Here is a 15,089-nt window from a genome sequence, read left to right on the forward strand (position 1 = left end):
AAAATTCTGTGATGGAGACAGTGATGATAGTTCAGGTGAGTTATTGATCAAGTACAAGGTGTATTTTGCAATTTGTTCGATTCCTTGAATACGAGTGTGAAGAAAATTTATTGTCATGTATTCCATTGACATAGAAAAAGGAATGAGTTGATTTCATGAAAAACTTACAATAATGAAGGACTAATCTTTTTGGACTTCCTAGGTGAATAGACCTTTTTCGATCTCTCGTATATGTTCGTGTTTGACTATTTTGTAGATAATAGAAGTGGTATCAGAAGATATAGAAGTCTTTTGGCATATGAAAGTTCATTTCTCTCCATAGGATCGATCGTATAATGTACAAATTCTGAAAATCCTAATATCATAAAAACATGGAAGAATAAGGTACGGTAGAATCCAAAAGTTGAATTATTGTTCTCAGATGTCTATTAAAATGAATTTCGATTTTAGAGTGGAGAGAAAAGGAGAATTGATTTTGATCAATAAAACATGAATGATATTGGACTAATAATAATGATTGGGCTTCATTGTCTCTCTGGGGGAGATCGATGTAGGGATCTCCTATTATTGGTAAGTAATAGTAATCAACAATGTACAAAAAAGTTTATTAAAATGAAGTTTGAAGGTAAAGAAGTTTCCAGTTTCGAATAAGTGTTTTCCTGCAGTATTTGCTGAGATGTCTATAAATATTATTATCGTGGAAAAAACGAATAATACATTAAAATTATTGTCTTAAAAATAGGTATATTTCTAAATACGATAATACTTAGATCAGTGAGGTCTGAAAGCAGGTTCTGCCTGATGGTGTGGCTCAACAGCTTCTCTACTGATATATTATAATATAAATTATTACATACTGATTACATTATGCATTTCACTACAGAGGAAAGTTACATCGAATTGATATGAATATTATAACAACAAAACACATCGATATTTACGGGATGAGAGAGTGGCTTTGCTTGCTGGTTTTCTGTTTTTTGTTTCTGCGACAACTTACCATCGTAACGTCATCAATTTTTGAGATACTTCGTACGAATATGTTGACTCGGACAACAGCGGGACCATCTGGTTGAAACAATTCCACGTTTAATAAAGGAATAAGGCACGTTATATTAACCAGATATTCCCACCATCATTAATAGTAGAAGTGAAAAGTTATAATTGAAAGAAACCAAATGAAATTCACTACGCTAAATAATCAATCTGCAGTGGTTGATTATTTTCGTAATCATCCGACCATTCACCTGCAAGTGCAACCGTTTTAAAACAATATTATAGATACTTCCAATCAAAATTCAAAACAACACAATATAGTCGAAAGTAATAATGTATAGTAAAGTAGCACTTTCAGATGAAACAAGTGGAAATATTGGTCCAAAAGCTATTTTTTGTGTAGCATAGCAGCGCAAACATATGCAGCATACCTCTATAAAACGCTAGACTGAAAACATAACAATTTTATTTTGAAAAGTTTTCCATTATGTTTTATCGCCGTCAATGTTCGTGCTTGACCTATAATAATTTTGTGTCACGGTAAGTGTAGGCCTAGTTACTTATCTCTTCTAACGGCAAGATTTACCGCAAAGAAGCTGACCAATGTTCACTCCAAGTTCTACGTCAATCTGAGATATTAATAAAAATACCGTATTGGAATAAAACGATGATCAAATTCGCAAACATCCCGGCTTCGATGATCAAGATAATGAATTTTCAAATAACCTAAAACAATTCAATTTCGAAGAAATAGAACACTCTATTCGCAGTAGGCAGAAGTTTATCTGAATACTCTAACATTGTTTTATCGGTAGGCTATAAGATTATTATTGTGTAATGATGTATAATTTATGAAAGTATAAAATTATGTTCCTCACCAATCCTATAAATAGAGATATGTACTCTTCTACGTAGGAAAAAACATTGAAGTCTCAAATCTTAATTGTGTTTTGACAATAATATTGATACTATACGACTAGGAAAAGTCATGAAAGATGAGAAATGCATATCAACACTTTCCATGATACATAGTTTTTGATCTTATTCCATTCCATTTGGGCAAAATATTGTAATTTTATTATAGAAGTGACACATCAGATGTTGCAACGTGTCGAACAATTGTGAGTCTCTCAATTCAATAATTGATAGATAAGATGATAAGAAAATGATTGATATTGATAAGCAACAATGGTTTTAAGTGTTTACTGTGGAGAGTTTAAACAGATTCGTAGTATGGATTATGGAATACTCTCGTACGCTCTGATGGAATGATTCTCTTTTCATTTTTTTAGATCAGATTTTGTGTTTATTCAGACCTAGAATAATTGTTTTCGTTTGTGAATTCGGAAGAATATTTGTATGAAGAAGGAATATTTAAAGAATAAAGACACTATCAGTACATTTTCGAGTTTTGAAAAATGGACTACTTGATGTAATGAGAGTTTCCTCACTCTGGGGGTTATTCCTATCGATTACGGCACCATCAGGACGATTTTTCCGCTAATGGAGGAAAGCGACTTCATAATTCTCTCCAAAGACTGGAAATTAACTCTTCAGCTATACCTAGAATCGTTATCTATTCAATTCAACTCTGTAAAATTATCCTTGATACTTCTACATACATTAATTACACTAACGTTGATTAATATTCATGTAATAATTCTTCCTTGACATTGTATTTACTAACTTTTAAGCTTCGAAACTTAGACTATTTGGTATAGAATTGGAGATGCCGTCATCTTATTCTATATTTGAGCAATATTTTACAATCGTATTTGTCATTTTTAAGCCGTTGATTTTTATGAATGTACATCGTTCCATTATTCTCTAATATTTAAATTTTCAATTTCTACATTTTCAATACCTGAACGATTCCTAATTTTCAAAACTTTTTTTCTCAACACTCCAATTTGGGAGAGAAATTTGTCAAGTATCGATATCAAGGAATACAGTTTCCTCGATGATATTATTTTGAATCACTTTGGTTTGTAACTTATAGGGATTCTCTGTAAAGGTGTTATGGAATGCCTCCTACACCTGAGCAAGAAATTATAGTAATGGTGCCAAAGAAGTTCTTCAGTAAGTAATTTCATTAACAATCTTTTGTCAGCCTTAAAAACTTTCCCATGTGAAAGTGGAAATCTACACTTTTTATGCCACGTGACTGTGGAATAGTAAGCCTTGGAAAGGAAATATCATTATTGTGAGCGATGATTTATGACAAATTCGTTTATTTCTGCAAAAGCCTATTTGGTTTTATCTAGGGGTGAAACATGCTTTAAGCATTGTCAGAGCTATTAGATAAGTATGATATTTCCCATTAGAATTTAACTGTGCAGTCAATAAAGCAGTGCTCTAGAGATATACATAGCAAAGGAAGTCTATTCGTAGAATGTTTTGATAGATATCATCTAGGTACAAATTTGAAATACTTATTCAGTGGGGAGAAGGCGTTGATAAGGTGGAATTAGCATGATTTCGATTGATGTTGAAATAACATGAAAAACTTTTGAAAACGACAATGAAGTATCTATTAAAAATATCTTCTTTTGTAAAGAATGATGAGTTATGGATTTTCTCGATAGTTTAATTCATCTACAAACCTCAGCAGTATGCTACCCACCCCTTAAGCGCATCAATAACGGTAAGCACTTATTTATTACTGGCAAAAACATAATTTCAATTATGTGTGGAGATTTTACAACATGATGGATTTCATTCAGCACAGTATTAAACGAGTGCTGTATTGAGCTTGAGTGGGAATATTACTCTACACTGACCAGAAATAACCAGAATAATAATTGTTATTGATTCACATGAAGATCTCAGTGTTCAAGTGTCGGTTCGTTCAGTTAAGTTATATAATAAGGATTCCATGAGTCTATTTTCTCATTAAAAGTGAGGCGTGAGAACGAACCCAATAGTAGCTTTACTCAAACGTGCTCAGTTTAAAATATACTGTTTGTATACGGTGTGATCAGCAAACAAAATACATGCTTGTGAAAAAGTGATTTCAGAATACAATATTTTACTAGAGTAGCTAGAGTGTCTAACAGTATTTATGCGATTTATTGCAGTAATCAATGCAATATGACTTCATTCACAACTACAGAGTAATAATTTTGTCTATTGTAATTATTGTTTCCAACTAATCCTACATTGTGGTGAATCAAATCATACTCAAACTTTGTCGCAAGTCATAAATTAATTCTAAAATGCCAGATCTCTTTACCGCCATGTGAATGTTTCCCGTAATTATTTACTCACATCTCTTCTCTATTTAATTGTTTATTATTAATGGATATTAAGCACATATTAAGAATTCAAGCGTCAAATTATTATGTCTGATTAAGAGGGATGAAAAAAAATTTCATGATGAGAAAATATTTGTGAAACTTACTGTTTAATACTAGTAGCTGTTGACAAGTGCTTGAGGATTATTGGATGATGTATTGGTGGTGTTGTTTGAGGATTCAAAAGAATGTATGGTAAATCTGAGGAATAATTTTATTATCATTTGAGTCACCAAAATGAATTGCGTGAAATAATATTGTACTATATTGTTGTTAGTGCATTGTCGAGAATTGAATGGAATGTTTAGTTGTGCTGCCTGCTGACATTTTTGTTTTAGGAGGGATATTTCAAATTTAGTGTCGGATGAAAATAATTCCTACTTGGCGATAAAATTCATTCAAATTTGATTTTTTTCTCAAGTATCGGGTACCATAAAATGCATGATGATAAATTATTTTTCTTCCTAAACTGCTCAGTGTACTATGTAAATCATACATTAAATTATTCTGTAGGTACTACAACGTATTTTAAAAATGTCTAAATCTCAATTTGATTCTATCTAGTTTCAATTCGACTATACTAATAACTGACATTCAAATCCAACCCACTTCCATAGTGATGATTAGTTGTAAAGTAGAGATGTCAACTGCGATACAACTGTTTCTATGGTTTTTTGATTGTGTATTATGTGATTTTACGGAAATGCACAAAACTTGCATACTTTCACATGGCAAAAGTCAATCATACATAGCAGCCATATCACTCAAACGCAGCCAAAACAAGAAATTTATTAAAAACAATATTACTGAACGAAAATCAAAACGAGAACTCAATTGGGAAGAAAACAAAACTCTGTTCTTCAACACAAAATCCAGTCTACAAAAAATTATTAAGCAGAAAAATCATCAAATTCATGTTTCTGTGTAAATGGAACTATCCAGAGGTTTACTCAGTGTTTTCATAGTTTCGGGAATTGCTATAATGGTTTTGTTATAATGGTTTAATAATGTCATAGTTTCGGGAATCGGTTTTGTTATAAATGATTCAATAATATTTCTACCCTGTATAAAAAGGATAATTCCTATTTGGAGCAAAAACTCATTGAGAGCCCCAAGCATCGAGACTTTGAGACTTTCACTGTTTCTTCTGGCAACTTTCTTTCCCATGAAATAAGATTCCTGGTGGTATGAAGCTTAAGAACTGAAAATGTGAATATAAATATTCTATGATCAGGATTATATTATCACCTATAGGATCCAGTGTGGATGATAAAAACCTATTGAAGTATTGTTGAAGGTTTTAAATGAAAATAATAAATACATCAATGAGTGGGCTCCACTGTAAAAAATCATTACACCATGATTATAACATTCTTGTCATCCATTGTGAGTGAAGGAGGAAGCAAATAATGTGGAGGAGAGGGGTATGATCCTGAATGATGTGGGATATAAAATTAATTTTCATTATTTCGTGGAAGAAAGACATAAAACAACTCTATCAATGGATCAGAAGGGACAAAAAATCTCTATTTTTCTCTAATCTAGTAAGGAACATTATTTTCAGAATAAGTTTTAATAGTAATATTAATATTGTTGCTTGTAATCAAGTTTATGATTCAAGCAGACTATGGCTTTTGGTAAGAGGGTTTTGCTGAGACCAGAATAACTATTGTAGTTTCAGATTGTAGAAGCTCAGATTGTGTTCATTATAGTTGAGTCTATATTGACCGTGTTAATAGTAAAGCATAAAAATATGCTTGTTTATTAACCGTTAGGCCTCTTTTAGATACTTTCAATAATTTAAATTCTATTCATGTATCAATATGTATACATTATCGTCTCCCAAAATCAATAATGTAACTCAGTAAAACAAGAACAATATGGAAGAAAGTAAAAATAATCGACTACTTGAATGTATCTGAGATCTAACTACATGAACGGTATGCCTCAGCTTCTCAATATTAATAGATCATGAATTCAGCTAGATTTTAATGAAGCGTAGATCAAATAAACAAAGAGAGCATAAGAAAATATAAAGTGCGAGTTGAGACTTACCAGGATATCATTGTTAATACTTTATGGCAAAAAAAGTTAGATGACTCAGAGTCATAACCAGTCGCCAGGACTGATGAATCTAATATTTCAACTTACCATCTTGATGTCGCTAATAGTGGCAATGCTTCTCACAAAAAGGTTAACTCTCACAATAGCCGGACCATCTAGGATCGATAGAAAAACAAACAAACACTCCTTAATGTGGACTGGATCAAGTTACTCCCAATTATAAATCTGTTAATTTTCTGGTAGAGATAAATGATAAGAAATCAATAAAGCATTAAAATCGGTAAAGGATGAAAATAATGGTTTGACTGCGTTTGAATAACGTTTTGATTTTCTGGAAAAAATATTTTTATTATTGTTGAAAAAATATATATATATCAAAAAGCAAATAAATGCCTCACTAGTGATGTGATGTTAACCACGGAAAGAAGAAGCAACAATTAATATTCTGAAAACGCAAGTTTTATCGACCGCATCCTTTTTAAAGTTGTAAAAATGTCAACTCCAGAATTGTTCCTTGGAAATGGACGGACATTCACGAGCACTTTTTGAACTATCCCACTCACAACTGGTAAATGGACAGATGAATAAAGCATTTGCTTCATCACTATGTTGGTAATCAAAATAGATTCATTTTCCAATGATGAACTTTTGAGCTGTAATAACTCTATTCAAGATTGTGAAGATGGGACCTGATTATTATGCAAAACAGTGAGGATGACATGCAGAGAGCAGAGAGCTATTTACAAGCTATCCAGCCTCTTTCAAGAATATTACCTGACAATGGCTATGGCTTTCAAGGGGAACTAGCCAGAGTAAGATAGTATTGAATAACAGTATTTTAGAGCTGGTATCAAACTATTATCTTCTAGGCTGTGATATCTCTTACAGAAAAGGACGAGATACTTTCAACAAAATACCCCGCTTACAAAACATATGCGGTACCATACATAGGTATATGAAGAATAATGATAGCCGGAGCACCAAACTAGAATTTATTTCACTAAACTATATCTGCACTTCCGCACCAACACATGGTACTATAAGGATGTGAAACTTGTTGCTATCAAGGCCAGATGAGAGCAGGCTGAAGGCATTAGATATAAGATTTTTCCGTAGAACCTACGGTTGCAGTAGAGAAGATCGCTCAAGAAATACTGAGGTAAAGAAACAACTCAACGTCTATTTCTAGAAACCAAGAAAGATGTTTCAGAGTAAGTTGAAATGGTACCAGCATGTGAGTAAGATGAAGACCTTTCTTCCTTACCAAAATCGGTGCTCAATTACAATCCAGAATGCAAGAGAGACCGAGGACGTTCAAGGAAAAGATGGATGGATATGAGATTCGGAACAGGCAGAGATGCCTAAACCCTGAAATGGAGAAGATGGCAGAACCAACGAGAACGATTACTATAACTAGAATTATTTGATACTATTGGAATAATTGTATCAAATATAACTTAGTAATAGAAAGAAATAGAGATTTGAACCTGGACAGGAAGAGCATACAAAGAAAAAGTTATTGAGAAGAGCAAAAATGATTATGGAATATTTTGTGTAAAAGTATTTCTAGATCGGTGATGAATTCTGACGTCTTTTCTGTGTAAAAGTACCTAATTTTTCACTCTCGAGAAATCAGTAAACATCGCCCATGAATCTTTTGTTTCCCTACAGAAACTGTGAAATCATCAATTTAGTTTCATGAGATTTTTCTAAATATTGTAATCAGTGTAATGAGTGTTTTGAAAGCACTGGTGAGATAAAGCGGGTGTGTGTGATGCATAGTGACTTTGATAAAATTATCCGAATAGGAATATTCAGTGAATAAAATCAAAATACAGTATACTGTAGTATTATGTTACTACAATCTGGCGACTAAAATAATTATTACCCTTCAATAAAAAAGAAGGATTGAATAGTGACGGAGATCAGAAGTAGTAATTTTCGTATCATGCACTGATGCAAATGAGCTATATAATCACTTTTATGAAGTATGAACGGAGAACCTGTCACTCAGTGATTCAGAAAGAGTAAAACCTGAAATGTACTCAAGAAAATAAAAAATACAATACATTTCTAAACAGTAGTAGCGAAATAAGTGGAAATAAATAGGTGGAAAATCACCACCAAGGCTTCATATTACATTATCACAATTCATTCTCAGCTGCATTTGTAGTTCTCACTAGTATTAGAAACTGTGATAGTGGAGAAAGTCAAAGTATCAAATCAAGGGTGTCTACTGTATATACGCGTGGAAGTTATTCTTTCATTCGCTGATGATGCGCATTCGATTCTATGACTTGTCTGTGAGTAATGAGATGAATGATGACTGCCAGATTTGGTATGATTCTGATTATTAGGTTATGATCCTGCCTGACACGATTAGAATTGAACCCTTGATCGGTGCATCGATAGCAGACTGAAGTTGCGACGCTCCAGACAACTAGATATAGTGATCACGCAGTGAGTAGGCTTATACAATATACAAGTTACTACTTTAACACTTTCAGCTCATATTACAAAGTGCTGAGTAACTTACTATTATAATTTGCTCTAGTTCTATTGGAAGTCGAAGTGGGGTCAGGAGAATAATGTTCTGTACTACAAGTTGCATAACCTGCCCCGTCATTGTAATCTACATACTACAGTACAGTACAGCACTCAATCATCGTAATGTCGTTACTAAAGCCTCATGAATGGGAGTGTTTCGCCTGCTGCATAATATTTAACTATGTCCTCATAAAGTATACTTAGAACATTTTAATATCATACTAACAGATACCTATAAAGTATATACCAGTCACTTTCAATAATATGTGTTCAGTGGTTACATTTCAAAATACCAGCGATTTTGAATATATAGAGCCGATATTGGAGTCTATGCTAACAGTTTCTGGAGTGAAAGTAATTCGTTGACTTCCATATCGTTGTCACCATAAAGAAAAATAGTCACATAGTATTTTTCGGCTACTTATTTAGATACATGATCTTATCGTCCAGCTAATTTTTGTGCCCGTGCCCCTCCCACTATTTTCAATTAATCCATAAAGCAATCGTGTTAGAATTTAGAAGAAGTCCTTTCAGTTAAGTGAACGGTTTCTGTTGTTATTGAAGTGATGAACTCTTCCCATTAACAATGCTAGGTTTCAAGCCAAGATTCAGGAAAATATTAATAGATTGTCGACAGAATACAACTTGTTCCGTTATATGGACTACAAAGGCACGGGAGGTGAATTTGGCAAGAGTCTATGTTTATTTCTAAAATCCGTTCTGCTGGACTAGGTGAGCGTCTTTTGATCTTTCTAGCCCAATTCGATCTTTCTAGCTTAATACGATATTTTTCAAATAGAAGGGGTACCTTCTCGGGAAAAAGGAAATTATTTATGGAAGGGCCTGTTGAATAACACGACAAGGCGGTTTCAGATGGAAGTAAAAAAAATACAGTGATCCATTACTGTTTGCTTTCGAAGGGTAATAGAATGGATTGTTACTGAAGACCATTTCATGAAAGAATCACTCAAAATTATGGATTAGATAATATATTATTGCGTTAATTCTGTCATTAATTTGTTTGTATCGTCTTTTTTTGTTATTTCAAAATAAAATGTTACAGTTGAATACAATACTTGAGTATATCATGTCTAGAAAGTTCCGGTACTCTAACAACTTATTTCTGGCAATTCTGAAATAGTCAAAGTAGCTACAATTTACGACCATGGTGTGCGGTTTATTCAAATAATGGGATGGTGGGATGGTTCTCTCTTCAAGTTTTTTACGGTAATGAAGCGAAAATAACAGCCTGTTTACTTAGTGTCTGTCAAATGGTGGGTTTGAAATGAGTGAATTACTGCTCTCGAAAAGTGTACAAAATCTGGACAGATGCCACTTTCAAATGATCCTCGAAATGTTGCTCACATCTTACAACTCTATCCTACTCCTGAGCTTATTTCATGCTTTTACACTTCTCATTTGTAGAATTCCATCGCTCTTACCACCCGGATGCTTGATTAGTTGTTGACATTCTTCCATGCTTCTGAAAGCACAGCCGTTTTTCAACGTCCAAAATTGTTACTTTTTTCGAATATTTCTTCCCAGTAAAGCATATTTTTTCTTTGATCATTGAATTATGGTTGATAATTTAAAAATAAGTGTACGATTCCATAAATCAAATATGATGATTCTAAGAAGAATGTAATTGAGAAACATTATTATTACTAAATCCTCTCGTAATGATAACCTCATTATAAAATTACTGTTTCGAGATTGAGATCCTTATCTTCTATTCCAAAATATTTGTGCTTGTAGCATATCACTGTACTTGAAGGAAGAAACCAATCACTTCTTGTGATGGATAAAATATTTCTAAAGACTGTAAAAGTATATTATCCTCAACTTGATGTATTACAAAAAAAGTTCTTACTCTGTCCCACTAACATATCATGTCTACGATATTATAACGCACAATAATGTGAAATCACTTACATTCTATTAACCCATTAAAAAAATGCGAATTAAAGTAATACAATATTTTTTCAAAATTGCAGAAGAAGGAAATTAAGTGATAGTTCACAGTATGTTTCTAGCGTCGAGAGCCTTCGCAAAAAATGGCATCATGATTAGGATACTCTGTAACATTAGGTCCATTCGATATTGTAACTGGATGAAAAGGCCTATCCCACATCATATAACTTGACAGCTATGGAGATTAAATTGAAAAATACCTGTATCCAGGACAGGACAGAATGACTTTGATATATTATGACATCATTGAAAATGATAATATTGCAGTTGCAGCGCTACATACGATCCACCTACAATTTACTGAGCTGGAATTCGTTCCACACGGATATTGATGTGTTCTCATGTTTTTGTGGGTTCAATGTATATTTTATTATTTTCTAATGCTAGCAATTTCTCAAGATAATCAGAGACTCCTCTCAATATGTCTATTGATGATGAAATATAATCACAGATATAGTCCCTCAGATACATTTGATGAATTTCCTAAAAATCGTTTTCAAAATTTTAAAAATATCAGTGTTTCAAATTGTTTGTTTTTCAGATTGATTCCGATGGAGTTTGCAGATTTGACGCCTTGTGGGATTTGACCCTTTTCTATCAATAAGGACACTTCTCATTTTATAAATAACTCCTAGAAGTTAGCTCTTTATTCCAATATTGCTCAATATTTTCAATGATGGTCAGCACCTCAGGTTATTATATTGGGTCGTATAGGCCAGTAGCCCAATGAATATGCAAGCTGACGAAGATGTTGAGTCATTACTAGGTAGAGTAAAAGTAAATTCGTATAGCTTTCCGTTGTTGGAGAGTCCCTTGCGGGAAGGTCACACTTTGCCGGAATTTATAATTAAAGCCGTCAATGGGCTTTTCGACTGTCATACTTTTACTTGATTATATATGATTTAATTCATTGCTGTAGGTTGATATTTTCCAATTGAAGGATGCTGTTAACAAAATGTTTCAATTTGCTTTGTTTGGCCTGTAAACTTGAATTAAGTTATTTCCAAGTTTCGGGTACTTTCAATAGTTAGCGATAGCCTCATCGAATGACTATCACCAAATTTTAATGTCTCATGACATCAATGTGTAATGTCTCCCAAATGTGTCTATTGGTAATGAGATGTAATTCACTAGAGACATCCACTAATGCTCTATAACCACTGAAACCATATAGGCATAATAACTTATTGACTTAGGCTCTATTATGTATGTGTTCTAATCTTTTGACTTGTTCTTATGCATCATCTATAGATGTTTCATGGATCAAGAAAGATATCTATCCATCCAAGATTTCCCTTCAATCATATTATATCATATCCATCACGAAAGATATTACACTCCATGATATCAAACAAGAATAGCATAGTAGATTGCGGTGACATTCTTTCCTAGAAGCTTCTGAAAAGAAGATTTTCCATTTGCTCGAAAACCCTTATAAATTCGTCGCAATGATGATGACAAGTGCATTAATCAAAATTACCCTGGGAAAAGATAAGGAAGTTAATCCAAATTCAAGCAAAGTAAGCTCTCAAAAGTATATGTAGTCATTTTCAAAATTGAAATTTCCATGCCATCAAGCAAATTAGATTTGCGCTGAGATAGGCACTCTCGTTCCATTAAAGCCGAAATTATGATAAAATCTTCATCAAGTCTCATTCCTGCTTGAAGTCGATTCTGTGAAAACGATTAAGTTGGGCTGCCGCTGTTCACTGCTGCTATGTCAGTGCCAGTGCCAGCCAGTCGGCTTCGTGACCCGGGTAATAATCTGCATTGAACGCGTTTTTCTATTCAATGAAGACGCCAGCAAACGAAATCAGCCCTGTTCATTTTATTCGAGGCGGGCACGAATTCATATTACAAGAAATACTTCCTCAAGTTGAACGGCCAATAAATTCTGTTGGTTTTAGGTTGGTAGGGCCTATATTTATCATTTTGCTCCTAATAGCTTAAAAGTTTATGAGGGGCCTCGTTACAGAAATCAATCCGTTGTGTGTACAATTTACAATGATCTCAACAATCGATGCCAGTATCAAGATCGATCAGTCTTACAGCTAATTTTTTGATAATTCAGTCAAACAGAATTCCTAATAGAACTATAAAGTATGATTCAGAGTCACTTACTTTTAGAATATTTGTCACTATCAATGTAGTAGTTGAAGTTAGCCGTAGTCCAATAAGTGATTATTTTCTGATTCAAGTAATAACAAATAGTGATTTATTCACATACCTTACCAAGTATGACAGGGAATTAATTACTCGTTTATATAGAAGAAAGAATATGTATGAATAAATCATGAAAATGTCTAGAGTTCATCAGAGAATTGCAATATTAGTTTATAAAGAAAGAGTTTGGCCAAATAATAGAAAATATTCTTATTTGTTATAAAAATTAATATTATTCGATCAATGTTAACATGAGAATATTCTTACATTTTTCTATGTTCATTTGAATAATTGGCTAGATGTGAATTGGAACAGGCTATAGCCTAATCCTTGTTTTAGGAAGAAGAAGAAGAAGAAGAAGAAGAAGAAGAAGAAGAAGAAGAAGAAGAAGAAGAAGAATATATTCTTACATGATATAATTTTATTATTTCATCATCAGAATAGACTCGAAACAGGATGAAAGCTATCAAGTACCGGTAATTTTTTTTATTTTAGCAAAACTACAAATAGTTTCAAGTCATTGGAGCTACTCTCAAGTGTATTTTTATGTGATTTACTTTAAAAATGGCACTAATGTGATGAAACCAGTTGTGATTTCTTTAAATAGAAAAAGGGTACTTTATAACTTTCATTATGTCTCAATAATTGTTTCATATAAAGGAAAGTGAGTATTAATAATATACTTGTATGATATGATTCAACTATTGTCAAAATGAAAACAATTTAAGATAATCGGTAATACCGAACAAAACTATATGCATGCAAAAATAAAGGGCCAGACAGTTATTTAGGTGAGGAAAAATGAAAAATGATAATAATATGTTCAGGATTAAAAAAATCCGCCTAATTAGTTATGGTGGGTGGTGTTTTAATTAAAAAGAAACAGGGAAGGAACACTATCAAGCATGATAAATGAGTTCAGGAACATTTAATCGGTCTCAGTTTAACTTTGGTGTGTCCCGTATTTATTTTGGATCTCTCGAAATATGGCATGTGACCAAGAACCTGAAAAACAGCAACTTCTTATGGCTTGACTGGAAGTTATTCTGCGTTGAGTTATAGCATTCAAAAAAAGTTCGCAGCTCTCCAACAAGGCAAAAATCGGCGCAGATTCCACTCACGTTTCTTCTGGCCGCAACTTTTTCATCGCTGCTACATCACAACAACACTGTACTATCAGGAAAACGAGCCCTTCTGGCAACATACTGCATTGATATCAATATGGCACGTAGGACGGGACGATTTTGCATGCATTGACCCGTATCGAGCGACTTCGCAAAATGTAACGTGCCACTGTGGCATGTATGGAGGTGAAGAGGTACATGTAGCATTGCTGTTATTCTTTTCACATTTTATTCTGGTAAGTTCATTGCTATTCAACCGGCAGTACTCAACCTGGGAGAACAACAACATTTATGACTACCTAACATCAGGGACGAGCTGGAATACAAGATAAGAAATCCTTTCGTTGGATATTGGCCACAATCGATGAAGAGAATCGTGTCTGATGGAATGTGTCGATATGGAGCAGAATCTGAAATATGCTATGAAATAAATAAATGCTGAGAGAAGAGATTCAATTTCATGATCAATAAAAGTTTATTTCAAATCAGAACTTACTCACTTATGTGTTTAAACTCACTAATAGTACATTATTTGACATAGTCATGTAGATCTAAAAGACAGAACTTGTTAGTTTTATTGTTTTAAAACCAAAACTACAATCATTGGTATGATTGAGGAACATTTATTAGAAAAGTTATTACAATTTTATGTTTATAGAACATGTAATAAAGTGAGAAGGGAATGAATTACAAATTGATAAATCCATCATTCAATTTGGCCATGTCTATGCTGAATTCCATATAATTTCCTCCTCATTCGTGCAATTTCCCTAACTGCTCATCATGCATTTTATCATGAGTCCAAGTTTCTTGTACGAACCACATCTGCAGAGGAAAACTTGTGACATCAAGTGAATGGAATTTATGGTTACAAAAAGTTGTGTTTATCCCTGGTGGGGTTGTGTTTTACGTTCACATCGCAAGGTGAGGC

The 15,089-nt window shown here is 33.2% G+C and overlaps 1 protein-coding gene across 11 annotated transcripts in view; it reads right to left on the reverse strand.

Moving 5' to 3' along the window:
* Positions 1 to 15,089, reverse strand: part of LOC111045361 (glutamate-gated chloride channel) — a 140,006-nt gene that overhangs the window by 27,111 nt on the left and 97,806 nt on the right. For 3 of the 11 annotated variants that reach the window (XM_039427235.1, XM_039427231.1, XM_039427226.1), the window contains one exon: positions 6,441 to 6,508. The exons of 6 other annotated variants lie outside the window; for them this stretch is intronic. In XM_039427235.1, the coding sequence (XP_039283169.1) occupies positions 6,441 to 6,443 (3 nt within the window). In that variant the 5' untranslated portion in view covers positions 6,444 to 6,508. Of the gene's footprint in view, positions 1 to 1,000; positions 1,069 to 6,440; positions 6,509 to 15,089 lie in introns of all 11 variants that reach the window. 2 more of the 11 variants (XM_039427230.1, XM_039427227.1) reach the window with 1 other exon arrangement.

This window comes from Nilaparvata lugens, chromosome 4 (assembly GCF_014356525.2).
Source record: "Nilaparvata lugens isolate BPH chromosome 4, ASM1435652v1, whole genome shotgun sequence".
NCBI classification, from domain to species: Eukaryota; Metazoa; Arthropoda; class Insecta; order Hemiptera; family Delphacidae; genus Nilaparvata; species Nilaparvata lugens.